General features: G+C 33.4%; 1 protein-coding gene across 1 annotated transcript; it reads left to right on the top strand.

Moving 5' to 3' along the window:
• Positions 1 to 85: 85 nt before the first annotated feature.
• On the top strand, positions 86 to 14780 carry Fer2LCH (ferritin 2 light chain). Its single transcript, XM_085954462.1, has 5 exons — positions 86 to 392; positions 11453 to 11574; positions 12536 to 12763; positions 13562 to 13740; positions 14163 to 14780. The coding sequence occupies exons 2-5, from the start codon at positions 11460 to 11462 to the stop codon at positions 14316 to 14318; spliced, it is 678 nt and encodes a 225-aa protein (XP_085810588.1). The 5' UTR covers positions 86 to 392; positions 11453 to 11459; the 3' UTR covers positions 14319 to 14780.
• The last annotated feature ends 3447 nt before the right edge of the window (positions 14781 to 18227 follow it).

Genomic DNA, 18227 nt, shown 5'->3' with positions numbered 1-18227 from the left:
AACTTACAAAGTGTAGGTACTATTTTAATACCTATTGCAAAATATTTGTTTTTTATTATGACAAGTAATTCGAGTGAAGCCCATCACTAATGCTGTGGCAACAACACGTCGAGAATCGAGATAAGTCATTTTCAACTTCGTTAGAGAGTCGTGTTTGTTTTTAATCGGTCCTTTGTTGGCCGCTATTTGAGATAATAATTATATATCAGTTAATCGTCAAACACAAGCCAAAAAGGCATACACCTTCTACACCAGTGCGTGTAAAGGTTCCTCTTTGGCGTTATCAATCGTGTCAATATTCAGAACAATTCCGTTGAAGGCCTAGACCTTTTTGTGATATTTCAGTGATACTTCTATATTCGTTTTTACAGTACCTACCCGAGTTAATCAAGGTAAGCGCATAGCCTCTTTTACTATTGTTGGTATCTACGTAATAATATTATATTCTACAATATAATTGCAATTTTCAATGCGGTTGTGAAATATTATAATATACGCTATTGCCCTTTATGCGGATGACGTTTTGTTATTTATTGTGGATAAGTCGTAATAGCAACTCTTATCTGCCAGGAAATGACAAAAATAATAAATTAATTACGATCGCGGTATGCATAATGCTTTGTTGAAATGCATCAATACTAAGCTTGAACTATTTTATTTTTTCGTACAGTACTTAGGTAACCTAATTGAGTAATGACATTGTTTTTATACAAATAAAAACATTGCCTTGTATGGAAATATTAGTATCTCACTTTTAGTAGGTATCTGATAATTTGGTATTTTTTTTTACCAGAAATATAACTATTTGCACAGAGATGTTATTGTTTGACTTCTTATCAAGGCTATTCATTGTAAATCATTAACAATCCACGAAAGTCACAGTAATTTGGGTCTAAATTCCTTACTATCTTTGACATATTATTTTTATAAAGAATATTTGTATTTTCCAGTGGTGTACAGCTAAATAAATAATAGTGCCGAGTTGCTGTATAATATTCTAAACAATTCTTCCATCCTCGATATTTTTTAAAGCACAGTTTTCAATGACGTTTTTTTTTCATTTGTTTTGCATGTAAACCTTTTTCTCATATAATAAATAGGTAATATGACTGTGTTTTTATGTGCCATCTGAGACATCACGCTAGATACTGGCAACTATAATTTGAGGTGCCACGGTTTGAAGAATTTAATACACCGGCAATACTTACATTGCAACACTAGCGCCAAGGTCACGCCTCAATACCTCGTTAGACGTACATGGATTTACTGTTCACAGTAAGAAAATGTATGGGTAAACATGTATTATCCTGCCAATGACATTAGGGGAACTGTACCGAATACTGGATACTTTTTGTTGAAAAATAATTAAAAATAGTAGTAGATATTATTAAACCTTGAATTTTTGCATACATGTTAGGAATTTAACCTATAATCACATGTTACATCAATCAAAGTGTTAATAAGAGGCTTAGATTTATTGTTATTTATTTAAGGCATTTGTAGGATAAACTTGTCAGAAAAAAATGTGTCCCAATATTGGATATCCAGTATTAGGGAGCTGTGTTCCTAATACTGGATATCCAATATTAGGAAACAACGTTTTCACAAAAATAAGAAAACATGTTACTATATTTATTTATTTATTTATCAGAGAACATGTTTCACATACACAATATGTTATCTTATAAGAATGATTTGGTGATAAAGCAATGAAAATGCTTACTGGATCAGACATATTTCACAAATGAAGTCAATCACATTGTTGTCTACCCCAGCACATAACTCATGACACAATTTAAAAAAGCAATGCATCTTATCCATTTCTCTTCGGCAACGTCACTTGAGTACGAACTACTACAAAAAATACATTCAACGTCCTCATCATTAGTGTCTTCGTCACCACTGTTGAGAAAAATTAGTCTGTACGTTTCCGTTTAGGTTTTTTAATAGCTTCCCTCTTAAAGGCTTTCCTTCGTCTATCTTCACTAGGGCTTTTTTTTGTTATTTGTATTTCAAGTTCATGTTTGTATGATGAACTCAAGGTTGCTGGTCTGTATCTGGATCTGCCTGCTGCAGTATGAGATTTGAGTTGAGGCACTGGACTGATATCTGCAGGAGTAATGAAAGCCGAAAAAGGTCCTGGTGGTAATAATTTAGGTGATGCTACTGTTGCTCCTTCGATTTGTTTTTCTTCTAAGTTTGAGCTGGCTGAACCAGCATCAATTGCATCGTCCACATCAAGATTGCTCGTGCCCAAATTATATTGGTTTTGAAACTCTTGCACGGCGAAGTCAGAATCATTTATACAATGTTCCAAGAGCAAAGGCTCTAGCTCTGCATTGAATGTTGGTTTACGTCCCAACTTTGCGTTTATCAATTGATTAACAGTCATTGTTTTCTTTTTAACATAACTTTTTAATGCCGAGCGAGGTACAGCGATGTTTTTAGATGGCCCATTTCCTTTTTTTAATGGCATTATAAGCGCTTTCCATTGCCTCAGTGCTCCACTTTTTTCTTTGGTTTGGAAACAAGCAACTTAACAACAACAAAAAATAAGCTTTGTAGACCAAATTAAATCCCCATAATGCTGTATCCTAATACTGGATATCCAATATTAGGACGCACCTAGTATCCAATATTGAGAACCAAGTACGCCTAAATGCAACTGTCATTGGTTTTTTTTATGAATACGTTTCCATACTTATAATATACCCTAAATCCATCCAACATATGTATACTATAGCAACAAAATCATAATAGTACTAAATTAAGACCTTACCTGTATCAAATCGTATCTAAAAGGCCACTATTTCAAAAACTCTGCTGACGACAAAAATCTGTAAATCACCTCGTGTCACCATTTCTCACAAATACTTCGATATATCTCAGCAAGTCGTGTTATTTACCAAATAGCAAACGTTATGTAAACTTAAGCAGTATCATCTAGCGAAAGCAGTATCATCTAGGAAGTCTGGTATCCTAGGAACGTATCCCATATTCGGTACAGTTCCCCTAATATGGACGAAGCATCTAGAAAATAAAATGACACTCACTTTGTGTCGGGTCTGCCGGATGGCGAAATTCATATTTTAATATCGGTATCCTACGCTCAAATGAACATTCTGCTTGCAAGCGGTCTGGCGACACCGCTGGGTCTGCCCATACAAAATTTCTGACTGTCAGGTTTCGACTCCACCGTTATTATTGTGTTACAAAATGCCAATGTGCCTAGTTAAAAATTGTAAAAAAATCTACTAAACACTCCAAGAAAGATGGGATATCACTTTGCATGTGTTAGTATTATTTATTATTTATAAAATGCCATTTTAAGATATTGATGAATGTTTATTCAATGCAATTGAATGACAGGAACCATTGGACAGTCAGTCGCCTGTGATTCGCTGGGTTCACTTGCGTCTAATCTCCGAGAAGTCGTAAGTAACCGAGAATCTGTTTCTAACGCAATGAGTCATGACACTAATACGCCATTACAATAAAGGTTATATTACTATAAATTCTCGAAGCTTGTATCGCATAATGGAAACGGATACGTCAGTGGTCACGTGACATCTACCTATACATCTGTGAATGACTTTCATGCACAATTTCTCGTGCGCGCCGGGTATGAAGTGAGTCGTCCATTTAATATGTCATTGTATCCTGCGGTTGGCAAGATTCGTGCATGAATCAAACAAGTTTGGAAGCTTCTGAATTTTAACGCGCAAGTAAGATCTGCGCCTGCGCAGTAGAGCGATAATGGCTAACTACTTACTCATTTTGAGGATAACCCGTTTTCAATACGTCCTGTCAAATAGTACTACAAAATGACAACATCGCGCCTCGCTTACTCTTGAAGAATGAGATTGGAGAGACAGTCAGCACTTTTATGTGTAAACAGTTATGGTCACTATAGTTTAAAATAAGCACTATTAATTGCCGACAGTAAGTCCATGCACGTGTACAGGCGCTATAAGTTATATTTTTCAATCTATATGATAGAATTAATGGCAGTTGATCAGGGTCGGTTTAAGATAAGATTGGACCAATTGGGCCCACAAATTGTCGAGCTTCCACCGAAGGAAGAGAGACACAAATTCAAGATATGTTTTATAACATTGAAAGTTAAGGAAAGCATAATAAAAATGAATTTAAACACTCAGGCCCGTAAACCTCTGAAAAATAACATTTTTTTTGCTGCAAGAAATATTCATCTGCGAGATGTTTTTGCTTGTTATCAGATAGGAGACTTTTATAACTTAGATATTTTAACTTTTCATTGACAGGTGGGTATGCTCTAAACAAGTGCTTCTCAAACTTTTTATGTACAGCCTCTTAAACTGAAAAAAAATTAAGGCTCACAATGAGATCGCAATAATTAATACATCTGTGCGATTTTTTCAAAGCCTGTGATTGTTTCACTGCTACTATACTGTGTTGACTCACGGCCTGATAAGAATTATGAAGTGGGCTTGCGTTCCTACTCCTTTTCTATGTCAGCCAAAACTTAAAACATACAATTCGATATTCTAGAGTGCAGTACGTTGTAAAGGATATAAGTGGGGGTGCAGGGCATGGGAATGTTCATGAATAATCAGGGGAATTTTATTTCCCTAGATGGCAGTGATAATATATCGGCCAGAATATAGAAGGCGCATTATATAGTGTTATGCATAATATTATTGTTTAATAATTGATATCGCACTATACATGCACTAATATTGTCAATATTGTTTTCCTTTATGTATCGTCAATATCTAAATTGGGTCATAGTTCATTATGATTGATGTTAAGTCGCAGTTGCAGAAAATCCTTTTTTTATGACAAACGATTTCTTGTCATAATAATGTAGTCATGCAATTATTAATCAACTATGTAGTCATTGATTAAAGTGCAATATTCGATAATAATATGAAACTATACATATTTGCTTATGAATGTATCCTGTTTTTATGTCGAACAAATGAGTTTAAAATTTTTCATTTTCAGAGCCTTTACGATCCAAAATCATACAGCATTCAAATTCAGTTTGGGCTCACCTGCACCTTGGTGATATAAATCTCATTGGCTGCAAGCTGTTCCATACCGATCAGGCGATACCTCATTAGTTGCACATTGTCAATAAACGTACTTATCACGTTAGCATGAAGTTCGACAGCAGTAGCAAAGGGTGGAGGTAGGCTGTTAAGATCCAATATAAACAGTGCACACTAAACTTTGTCAGACATGTATTTGTTTTCATTGAATTAAGACTACAAATTGCAGATATTGTTTGTTAGTTTTTTAAAATTCAATAAAAACTTGCGAAAACCAAGCCATAACAGACAATAGTCAAAAAATATTGGTCTATCTATAAAATATCTAAAATTATGCCAGTTAATCATACATAGGGTTGAAATCCTGAGATGTTTTAAAGTTATGTATGTTCAATATAATATGGAATGTTACATTCTCAAATATTGTGAATTATTCATTGAATAAAATAAATGGTTTATTAAAAACAGGATTTTGTTTGTGTGTTTATATAACGGAATTTCGGCTTTAACACAGCCCCTCATCTGCATTAGTCCGTTATATCGAGGTTCTACTGTACGACAATCTTCAGCTTCTTTCCTTTTATTCATCACCACTAGGTTATTCTGATGACCCTGGCATCCATAGTGACACTATCCGACCAATAGGGTTTCAGGCTGTCGATTAGTTTGTTTCTTGGGTCTTTATTCATGATGATACTAGTTGGCAGTTAAATATGACATCCACACATAAACATCAGAATCTTCCCAACTGAATAAATATGGATAAACATTCGATATTTTTTCTTTATTCTTCGGGAATAATAATTTTTTCATAATAGTTGTCAAGAATATTGATTGCACTTAAATCTCTGTAAGTACAGATTGAAATAATTGTAAGTTTTGCTTCCCTTAACCCTTCACTGCATGATTTTTTTTTTTCAAAATTTTTATTTTTTCTTGGTGTCAAAATGCCTTGTGAATGAAGGAAAAATAATATTTTTTTTTTTCGAAAATTCCATTAAATTTTGCATGTTACTGCGTGGTGTCGCAGATTTACGACATTTTGTAATCTTACATTTCAGTGTGACAAAATCCAAAACCAAATGATAACAATTATAAAAAACTAATGTACACACCTTATTTGATGTGTATATATTTTTATTCAACCAATTTCAATCTTCCGTACATTTTTTTTTATTTATTTAAAAATGCGGATTTTCGCGTACATACGAATTCGTCAACTGTCAAAGCAGAAATGCAGAGACTATAATACAGAAATGCTTTATTTCTTGAACTGTCCAAACAAAATCGGTAAAGTAGGATGTTTATGGTAAAACAGTTTTCTAGGCATCGAAAAAGGATATTATTTGATAATTTACACAGACCGCACCTCTCAAAATTGGTTAATTTTTTTCTTGGAATTTTTTAATTACCTATATATATTATAATATATTATGAAATTAAGTAGGTAAGTAAGTAGTCAACGTTTACTGCCACGTCAAAATGTTTATAGTAATATTTTGTATTTTGGTACTGTTCGGTTAAACCGGACACAGCGGAAAACGCATTTTTAAAATTGCCGATAAACTGGATTATTTGTTAGGTTAACCTAACCAAACCTAACCTAACCTAACCCAACCTAACTTAACCTAAACTAACCCAAACTAACAAATAATCCAGTTTATCGGCAATTTAAAAAATGCGTTTTCCGCTGTGTCCGGTTTAACCGAACAGTACCCTAAATCATGTTTACCATCAAATAAGAAAAACCAGAGGTCATATAAAAGAGGTGATGGGAGATAACACTTTATCACCGTTGAATCAAGTTTCAATGGCGACTATTTGTGTTACCTTAAAAGGTCATCCAATGACCTCAACGGTGTTAAAATACGTGTCCGAAAATTTGTATGTATTAAGTTATTAGCCGTATCACATTTCACCATGAGAAGTATCGGAAATAGATGGTTGTACAGTAAAAAGATCAAATTCATCTATAAATAAAACATACAAAATACATAATAAAAACCACAGGACTTTAAGGGAAAGGCAAAAGAAAATGGATAAACAAGTAAATTATAAATACAATCACATCGTATAAATTTTATAAAATTCCCCAAAGAATGTCCTCAAATATTACCCATATTGAATGTGCATTGCATTTACATGACAAACTTATAATAAGTAAGTGTATATATTGGCGTAAATATTGAAAATAACAAGTTCTTCAACACATGTTTAATGCCCATATTTCTTCACACTCGACAATCATACCTTATGATCACATCCACTTCCCATTATTTTTGTGTTCCCTTATAGATTTGTTTTATTTTTTTGCCATTGTAAAAATTTTAATTAGCATTAGTAAATTGAAAGTTTTTCTTATCTATTCATATGATTTTTAACCATCAATTATTGTGTTCATTTTCCATTTGACAATGGGATAGAAAATTATCTTTGGCTACTAATGCGATTATATAAAGATAACTACATATTGTGTATTACTCTGTATTCAAGTTGGTATATCCTTATCTATTCCAGACATGAAAACATTTAGTTTAGCTCAACAACAATATATTATATACAGTGGCGGCTCCTCTAATACCATGCAAGTGCAACACACTGCCTGCATTTTTTAAGACATCCTTCGTGAAGTAAAATACATAGCATTATTATGAACCATACTCCTTTCATGTGCGCAAAGCGATTCCGATCTCAATACGATTTTCAGTTTGCATAAGATTACTCTGAGGGCATTATAAAATTACTTAGACAGTGATTCTGTCTTACTATAGTGGCGTTTTGTGTAGCATTTTTTTACGACAGTTTAGATCGGCGAACTAAATTGAGGGCTGTAGAAACAAAAATGCCAGTTCCTATTTTATAACAATGTTGGCAAGTTAATAAAATTGTCTTATATCTCTTTTATAGTTATGATTTATAAAAAATGTATTATAAAATATCATAAGTATATTATTACTATATAAACAATATTTATAATAACTTTATTCAGAAATTGTACCTAGAAGAAAGATAATATGAGAGATTTTTAATAAGTCACCAACATTTTACGAAAATAGAAACTGCCATTGTTGTTTCTAATCCCTTCATTCAATATAATAAAGAAACACAACGGCAATACATGAGTAGTAAGTTGTAGCTGAAAATTAAATAAGAACGATAATATATGAGAAAAATACTTTTAATTACATAAATACATTAGAAATAATGTAGTCCAATAATTAGTTTGAATGAAGGTTGATTTACAATTATTACCCACGTGATGCAAGTTTATTTTATATTTTTACATAAATTAATAAAAATGAGAAAGACTTTAAAAAAAATACTGCATGACCTCATTAGACCAGGATCTGACCGAGGTCTCCTAGAAATAATACGCGGAACGCATTCTGACAATTGATATAAAATTCAATTAAACCTCACCTAATCCAAAACATGGTAGATAATAGTCAAATAATATTCGTTTATCTATAACATATATAATTTTTTTTTTTTTTTTCGACCATGTCCGATCCTGATAGGATCATATGGGCCTCCACAGAGTGCCATATGATCCATGAATGCCATACATAATTTTGGATATTTTATAGATTGAAGAATATTTTTTTATCGATTATGGTTTGGTAGGCAGGGCTTAATAAATTTTAAAAAACTAATCCACACCGTCTATGGTATGTCTTAATTCAACGAAAACAAATAAGTATTACCGAAAAAGTGTGCAATATTGTGTCAGATCGCCTATAACATACCTAAACTTTTATGGTTTGACTTCGGCAGGCTTTAATTGATTTTTAAAAACTAACCAACAACATTTGTAAATTGTAGTCTTAGTTAAATAAAAACAAATACACATGAATAACAAAGTTTAACACAATCACTGCTAACCTTTAAATTACCACATTTAAATAAATAACACGTTAATTATACCTAATGGCCAACGACTCCAAACGCGCCAGTCACGGTGTCAGCACTAAATGTGTAAATGTGAACTATTTGTGTCGGATCTTATTAGCCTACCTCCACACGTCGCTATTGCAGTATAGCAACGTTTAACACAGGAAAAATTAGATATTAATTATAATTGACAACAGATCATTGAGCACTTAATATTGTACCGATCTAGGATGAAAAATTCCAATTACGTCACTTAATAGATAAAAAATAAATATAATGGGAGGAAAAAAATTTACACTGCTGCCATTCAGTATCTGCATAGATAAAATAATATTATTGTTTGATTAATCACTTTTGCAATGTCATTAGTTTGAAGAACAGAATTCGGCTCGTTATATGTAAAATGTTTCTCCTATAAATGCATCTCAGATCAAGATCGTCACTGTTCTGGCAGAAGACACTAATTCGAAAAAATGACATATTGAGTTAGTACCAAAATGTTCCTTATTTCCATAAACTATAGATACATCTAGACGCCACCCGTTGCATTGCTAAATGAAGCTACGTGCCGTGCGTTTGGTTTGTGGGCGAGCGAACGCATTCGCCGACAAATGTTCGAGACCATAGACCATTTCGCTAGTGCTCGCCCAAAGTGCTCGCACTAGACGCTCAGAATTAAAATATAATTTTCTATTTTTTTTCCGTTATATAGTATTTTTAAGCGGTCAAAATTCAACCATTAGGTAAAGATATCCATAATTTAAGTTATTTTAAAGAAACACTAGGTCACTGATATTAAAATAAATAATAATATACAAATAAATTGTCACGAACATGTATCAACTTACATATGAAACGTAATACAATCTTCTTGCTTATCAGTACGGCTACCATATTTTAATACAACACGCAGAACCACCTTTCCTACTTAATTAACTAAAAATATATACCACTGACTTTATGTTTAACACAAAAAATAGCAAATTTATCAACACGAACTCGCAGATTATCGATGCTACGTGAAGCGATTCACCACGATTTGCTAGCGATACTTTTGGAAACTGACTCAAAAATATGTAGACCTTTTATCTTACTCTAGCGCGTGTCGCAGAGATTATAAGGGTGCCGAATACTTTCTCACTCGCACTCATGCATCGTTTTTGTTCAGGCCTTGCTTATTTCAAACTTTACCGTCTGGCAACTTTCTTAATAAACAAACAGTCTTTATTTTAAAGTCATCCTTTTTATGATTACTTAATAAACTCACATGATAGACCATTATTTCAAACTTTTTAACAACTTCAAAGTCAAACTACTCAAAACTAGTATTCTCCAGTTAGTGTGTTCTGCCAGAACAGAGACGATATGTTCAGTATATGACCAATGTTTTGCAGCAGCGTAGGATAGCAAAAATACATGAACGTTATCAAACATATTAAATGTTCGGAACCGATTTTGAAACAACATTTGAACAGTTTGTATAAAATGTTCATTGAATGATGTATCTTGATCTGGACTTAACATGACGCAGAGTGAGACTGGTTATTAAATATTTTTATTTAAACACCGTTTAAAACATACGGTCAGTGTGATTGGTGAGCATTTTACTAAACTATCCGTTTTCTCAAATCTTGGAATCATATTAGACACAGTTACCCAGTCACATAACATATTAGGCAAATGCTGCCTTTTTTTTTTTTTTTTTTCCGACCATGTCCGATCCTGATAGGATCATATGGGCCTCCACAAAGTGGAGGTTTGTATTGACAGATTTTGTTTTTTACGAGAAATGGATGTCAGCCACTTGCTCAAATGCTGCCTTAGGGTTATGATTTTTATTCTCAAATATTATGTTGAATCAGACGGATTTACGCAAAGAATATTTATAAAATTCTGTTCCGTATGAGTCTCAGATCTTGTGTCCATGTGCACTTCTCCTTTCTCATGTTGAAGGAATTTTCGAAACCAGTTGCTAACCTAAGAAAGGCCCTGTTCAAAAACATCGTAAGATGGGTGGATTTTGAATACCACTGCAGTAAGCGATGGTTATTTGGATATTATATATACAGTTTTGGAAGGTAAGGTTAGTAAAGTTAAAACAGTATAAAATCCACTGATGACTTGCGTACTTTTACCCCCCCGTAGGTTGAGTGAAAAAAATTCTCTCAAATTGGTTTTCAACCTCATTTTTGAAAAAATTATGGCTTACGATATTTATATCGACGCTACGATCATGCTACGAAACCCATCCTCACAACCATACAAATATAATTAATGTTAAAATTCAAACAGCGAATACTATGTCATGAAAGGTTTATTTATTTGTAAATTATCTTTGAGTACCTACCTATTAAAATAGTTTTAAGAGATAACTTTTGAACAGAATGATGTCTACATCAATTAGGTCATCTGTGAAGATTTTTTACAATGTATTTATTTATTTCAACTTGCTCTATTGAGTTTTACCCGAACATCACAGAAATAATATTGAATTAATTTTTTTAAAGATTTTATTTATTTCTTTGCAGCGTGAAGATGAAGGGTTTCTCGTTTTTCCTGATAGCAGCGTGTTTGGTGGCTGCGTGCTCTGCCGACGATGTCTGCCATAAAGGCACCAAGGATGCGTGCTCGGACAGCAGTGTTGGTTCAGGTATGTTCCAGCCATTGATTTATTGATTACTTTATTACAAATATTTAGCTTATGTATTATATGAAAGTAAAACTAAAAACAGGGTTACTATTCACATTAGTATTAGTTTGTAACATAAAACTTTTGATACTACAGTACTCTTTCAGTAATCCGCCACCCCAAGAACCAGACAAGTGTCCAATTAGTGAAAGCGCTGGATTATAGTGCATACATACAAAATATGGTAAAAATTATAACAGGTATTTCGCAATAGGTTTCATTGAGAAATTTGTACTAGCAACTCAGTTTTATTTATAATCAAAATCAATTATGTATTAAATTATACATATTTATAAACTATGTTTTTTAACTGCATATCAAACAGTATATCATTTGACACAACCAGTTGTTCAGTGAGGCAGATATTCTTGAATGGTCTAAGATTCCTGGCTTTTCCTATGACCAGAAGCTTCAGCTTGTGCGTCCAGGTTGCATTGGAGCACGGCATAATTGTGATGCGGTCTTTGGGCACTTTCCTCCCTGGTGCATTACTTTCTTCGCGATGAACGTACGTTTTACGAAGGAGAAGTTTCCAAAATAAACCCGTCTCATCTGCGTTGTATACTTGTACACGGCGGACTACTGAATTTGACAATCGAATACCGGCAAATTATAAAGCTTGATTTTGTGCTTTCAACTAGTAAAAATAACGGCGGATTATAGTAGTTGTCAGATAATCGAGCGGCGGATTACTCAGAGTGTACTGTATATGCAACTGTATACGATTAATTGACACTCCTGTTACATACTGTTGAAAACACAACTTACACAGCGTTTATCATTAGTACCGTTTTAATATCAACAATACATGGATGTGTGATCAGGCTTAACCTACAAAGTTTTATGTGATTTAAAACCTTTCTTAGAACGAACTAAAACATTAACGTATGGAAAACTTAGTATTTAATGGTTTAAATTTCAGAGCGCCATATGGAATGCAATGCGTTGTACGGTGGCTTTGATCACTTGTCCGGGATGATGCAGGAATATACAAGCGCCAACCTGAAACAGTCGTACGACTACCTTCTTATGTCCTCCTACTTCAGCAACTACCAGAGGGCCCGACCCGGATTCCAGAAGGTATTCAGGGAGCTCAGTGACAAGCTTTGGGACAACACCATCAGTCTCATCAAGCACATCACCAAGAGAGGTAAGATACAAATTAATTTGCAACTGATAAACTGACAATTATTATTGATCTATTGATTGCAAAGTCAGTTACATTTTATTTAACAACTTATCCCATGGTGGCGTAGTTAATAAACCCTTTCTCTGAAACCGTGAATGTGGTTTCAATGGTAAAAATCACATTGTTTTTTTAATGTATGTTTGATCAAAAGCAAGGAGTCTATAGTTAGGGTTACAACCGTTCCCTGTAAAAACTCTGTTCTGCATTTTCTAACTTTTTGTTTGTGATGCTATCAACTTTCATATGAATGTCACAACTGGCCTATAGCGTCGTTGATCCCAGGTTTGAATCTTCAGTCTGGCAAGTACATATATTGTTTTTCAATTTTTGTATGAGTCAGGGTATGGACCTAATAAGTTGAGCAAGTGGCTGACATCCATTTCTCGTAAAAACAAAATCTGTTAATACAAACCTCCACTCCGTGGAGGCCCATTTATGATCCTATTAGGATCGGACATGGTCGACAGAGAGTATAGCATTTTTAGTCAATACTGGGTAGTAAATGGTGAGGAAAAACTATGCATGAGGATTCAAATCTTCTCTTTCCTCTCACTCCTGCGACAGGTTGTGAGTGATTCAATACGAATCAAGTGATACGATGGCGTCACGCGGGTTTCCTCATGGTTAATTTGAAAATGACTCATGTAGGCTGATTAGGAAAATTAAAATTGGAATGGTTAATGTTATGTTACGCAAATTTTTTATCGTTTTTTATTATTTAACGTTTTGATATCAATTTGTGATAATTTCGCTCAACAGGTGGCAGCATGGACTTCACAATCCGTAATGGTGTCGCATTTGATAAGCAACCCGTGATTGAGTTGACCGAAATCGGCGCCATGGCTTACGCTCTTGATACAGAGAAGGAATTGGCCAAGCAGGCTAATGACATCCACGAACAAGCCAGCAGGAACTCCGCCAAGACCCATGAGCCTGAGGTGAGTTCTAATACAACCCTCTGACTAAAAGAGATATTTTTATTTTACTGTATTGTTATCGGCTCAATCTCGATTTTCGACAAACCAATCCTATAGTTACGAACTGTTATTCACAAAAATATGCCAAATAGGGCGATAAAATAAGATGATGCAATAATGTTAGATTTTTCAAAATTAAAAAAAAGTAGAAACTGGCATTTCAAAAAAATAAGTCAATAATCATTATCAATATTGATTTCAAGGGAATAAAGGTTCTAGAAGAGTTGTTAATCAATAGTAATAATGTATGGAAACCAATATGCTCCAGTTAAGAACAAAAATGGTGGATATTTTTATATTATTTTGGATTTTTATTAGTCAAAACTCCTGGGTTTAAATAAAATAAATACGCTTATTCAATTTAACCTCTTTGTGTTGTGTAGATCGCCCATTATTTGGAGGAGGACTTCATGGAGAAGCAAGCCGAAGAAATCCGCAAGCTCTCCGGATACACCAACGACCTCAAGAATCTGTACAAGAGTCAGAACGACATCTCTTTGGCTACCTTCTTGTTTGATGAATACCTTACTAAAGCATAAAGTCACAAATCAATTTTATAGTCTACAGTTTGTTTTGATATTTTGTATAAAATTCACACTGAATAAAAAATAAATTGAAATAATAAAACAAATTTGGTAGTTTTTGGAAAAGGTTTCAATTGTTGGATTAATTTTGTAAGAGGGGTTACCAGATTTATTGGTAAATAATTCAGACATATTTTTTGTTCCTATTTTAATCTTGAAATTTTTCATATAATAAACTATGGATTCTTTAAATCTATGTTGTTAGGTATAGTCATGTGGATAATATGTTATTACATTTAGGTTTTTTTTCTATTTTATCCCCCCCCTATAGGATATATTACTCATTATGTAACATTATAATTATTAATATAAAGATTTTTGTGTAATTTTTTTTTCCCCAGAAATGTCATTCAAACCATTGGCAATATTTAAAAACTTTGTAAAATATTATTCTGTAATAAATTCCTTTTTCCTGTACCCAGGTTGTTTTATTTTATAAAAAGCAAGATTCGTTTAACCGAGCACAGTCGTGAGTCTCGGACATTCTGTATCTCATTTTTTTTTATGAAATACAATATTATTTGTATTAATAGGTATACATATATATTATTTTAACACTACAACAGGCCATGAGCCCTAATGGCAGTAGTGTATTTAGCAGCGGAGAAGGGTGGAGGTAGGCTGTTAAGATCCGCTATAAATAGTTACACTTACACTAAATTTTGTCATCATACATATTTGTTTTCATTGAAATAAGGCAGTTTACAGATGGTGTTGGTTAGTTTTTAAAATTCAATGAAACCCTCCGAAAACCAAGCCATAATAGATAAAAGTAAAAAATTACTCATTTATCTATAAACTATCTAAAGTTATGCAATTAAATCATACATAACTTTGGATATTTTGTAGATAGAATAATATTTTTATCAATTATAGTTTGGTTAGGCAGGGCTTAATGAATTTAAAAAATGAACCAACAAAATGTGTAATATGTATTCTTAATCCAACGAAAACAAATAAGTATGAATGATAAATATAAAAGATTAAAAAAATAAATAATATGTCTTATTGCCCAAAATATACCAAAACTATCATGGTCTGGTTGGCAGGGTTTAATTGGTTTTTAAAAACTAACCAACACCATCTGTAAATTGTAGTCTTACTTCAATAAAAACAAATACATATGACTGACAAAGTTTAATGTGCACTATTTATAGCGGATCTTAACAGCCTACCTCCACCCTTCGCTACTGGTATTTAGTAATAGAAGTGAAACAATCACAAACACCCAGGCTTTGAGAAAATCACATAAATATTATATTGTGCTCTCACCGGGAATCTAGCCCGGAGTCTCTGGATGAAAGGCCAGCGCCCATGATGTGAACGCTAGGTATTAAAAATTGTCAACACTCAATATTTAGCCCGTCTTTTTCAGGTGAAATCTGGATCAGGACAGCGTGTAATTATAATGTGAGAAACTAGTGACAGTTGCAAGTAATAGTCGAAACTCTTTGACTAGAATAGTGTCGGCAAATTTTGAACATAGATAACTGGGAATGGCATGTGTGAATGGTAAGAGACTAGGGAAGTTCTTTAGGAAAGTAACCCCGGTTTCAGACGGGATACCGGTGTCGCGCTCGTATATAATAAGGAGGTCTTTGTATTCGAACAAAAGGGTATTTGTATTATGTTTATGAACGCCCTGAACAAATGAGTCAAAGCGTGTATGTGTACACTTTTCCGTCGGCCGCTACATTCTCAAGCCGCCGATACACATGTTTTTATGATCGCAGCCAGTTTTATGTTCTAATTTATATCGCGAAATTATGCGTTGACTCATTAGCTCTGGGCGTTCATAAACATAATACAAAGTCCCCTTTATTCAAATACAAAGGCCTCCTTATTATATACGAGCGCGACACCGGTGTCCTGTCTGAAAGCGGGGTAACGCTACAATTGAAACAGTAAGGCGTAATAATAAAAACATATTTCTAATAATTCGAGTTTCGTTATATTAATTATATTATACATTACAATCATCATTGTCTTAAATAGCTTGAAAAAAATACATCCAAAAGAAGATAAAAATATAATTAGAAGTAGGTATATATAAATTTACTTATCTTTATCCTGTTCAAATTTGATAATTATCTAAAGCTTATTTTGCCTGTTCAAAAAAATACATCTATCATAAATAATACCTTCATGAAAATTCTATTGTTCTTTTTTTTAAAATATTATTTTAGAAATGTGTCTATTATAATCATGAGTTTTTACTGCAAGATAAAATAAATATTGTGTGCGAAAGGAAAAGAGAAAATTCTATTCTAGAAATCTTAATAATTACAAGATAAAAAGAACTTTTTATATACCTCGTTTTTAAATTTTCTGTTGAATCATATAAACTTGACAATAATTCTATGTATTAATAAATACTTTTTTTTGTACTTGATAGAAATACTGAAATGTCATTTTGACATTTTATATTGATTTCCATAGTAACGCATGTATATATTAATAATTTAGTTGCTAGGACTGGACACACAAGAAAAAATGTGTACTGGACAGACAAGAATACGAGCTAATAAAAACGTGGTAAAAATGAGTTGATAATAAATAAGAAAAAGGACGAGTCAGATCAACGCGTATGAATTTCTAAATTCCTCACAGAAACATAGGTCTCATTCAAAAATGTCAAAAGCTCAGTGATCTTTTAGATGTCCTCAAAATTGGTGATTTTAGACTTTTACTTTCACACACAAGACCAAGAGAATATTATGGCAAAATTGAATGGTTACATGTAAATTGTACGTAAAACATTTCACCGTGGCACAGTTCGCCGCGAGCTGTCTTATTGGAAAGAGATGACCGTATACCATATGGTCTCCAATTTTATTATATTCAATATGAATTTTGGCAAAATTCATGAATTCAAGAATGAAAACCTAACAAATAATCAAGTATATCGGCTATTTTCAAAATTTGTTTGCTGCTGGCTTCCTGTTAAGTGTAAACCGACAAGAACCGTGTTTCATTTAGTCCCCTTATTTATTTATGATAATGTCCCCTTGAAGAGGACGAAACCGGTAAAGAATTTAATTAAAAAGTGGAATAAGTACCATAAAATTGTGTTTCATTTAATTAATCAAATAATTTTATTTATGTGTCAATTACATTGAGCTACTTTACGAGCTGTTTGTTGGCGAATTTAAAAGCGGACGATTCAGCTACTGCGATTGTGATGATGACACACAAAACTTTCCATTCGCTGAGAAGCCAACAAGCTAGTGACTATTTTGACAGAACATAGTTCGTTTTTTACCGGGAGGTCGCTACTACGCTCTACTGCGCAGACGCAGTAGGCCCACACGCCGGCGTGTTGCGTGTAAAGTTGACCGGCTTTCAACTTTTCTCAGTAGATTGTTTACAATCTGTTTGTTAGCTTGTTCGATGATGACACTGGGCGGGTTTACAGGCAGATTGTAAATTCGCCAACAAGCAGCTCGTAAAGTAGCTCAATGTCATTGACGCATAAGACATAAATTTTATGTCGGGAGGTACTATACGACCCAAAGAGGTTGGACGGTCTTTAATATACGGCCATATATTTCCGATACAACATTTCATGGTGAAGTGTGATACTTCAAACTGCATAGTATGTATAAGTTTCCGGACACGAAATTTAATGTATGGGAATATTTTCAACGTAGATAAACTAAAACTCTGGTTGCAATTATTTTCAAATAATGCGTTTTACTTCTTGAGTCTGTTAATACAATCTTCGAAGTACAAAAATCTGTTAATACAACCTCCACTCTGGAGGTCCATAATAATAAGATCTCGGATCGAATATCGGAAAAAAAGGTGACCGGGTAATGACAGCAGGATACATTCATTATCTACTTATTCTATTCTGCCAATATG

This window comes from Rhyacophila brunnea, unplaced genomic scaffold (assembly GCF_057557595.1).
Source record: "Rhyacophila brunnea isolate RB1 unplaced genomic scaffold, BYU_Rbru_1.0 scaffold_4, whole genome shotgun sequence".
NCBI lineage: Eukaryota > Metazoa > Arthropoda > Insecta > Trichoptera > Rhyacophilidae > Rhyacophila > Rhyacophila brunnea.
The sequence above is the reverse complement of the archived record's forward strand: the minus strand, read 5'-3'. Positions and strand labels throughout refer to the sequence as shown.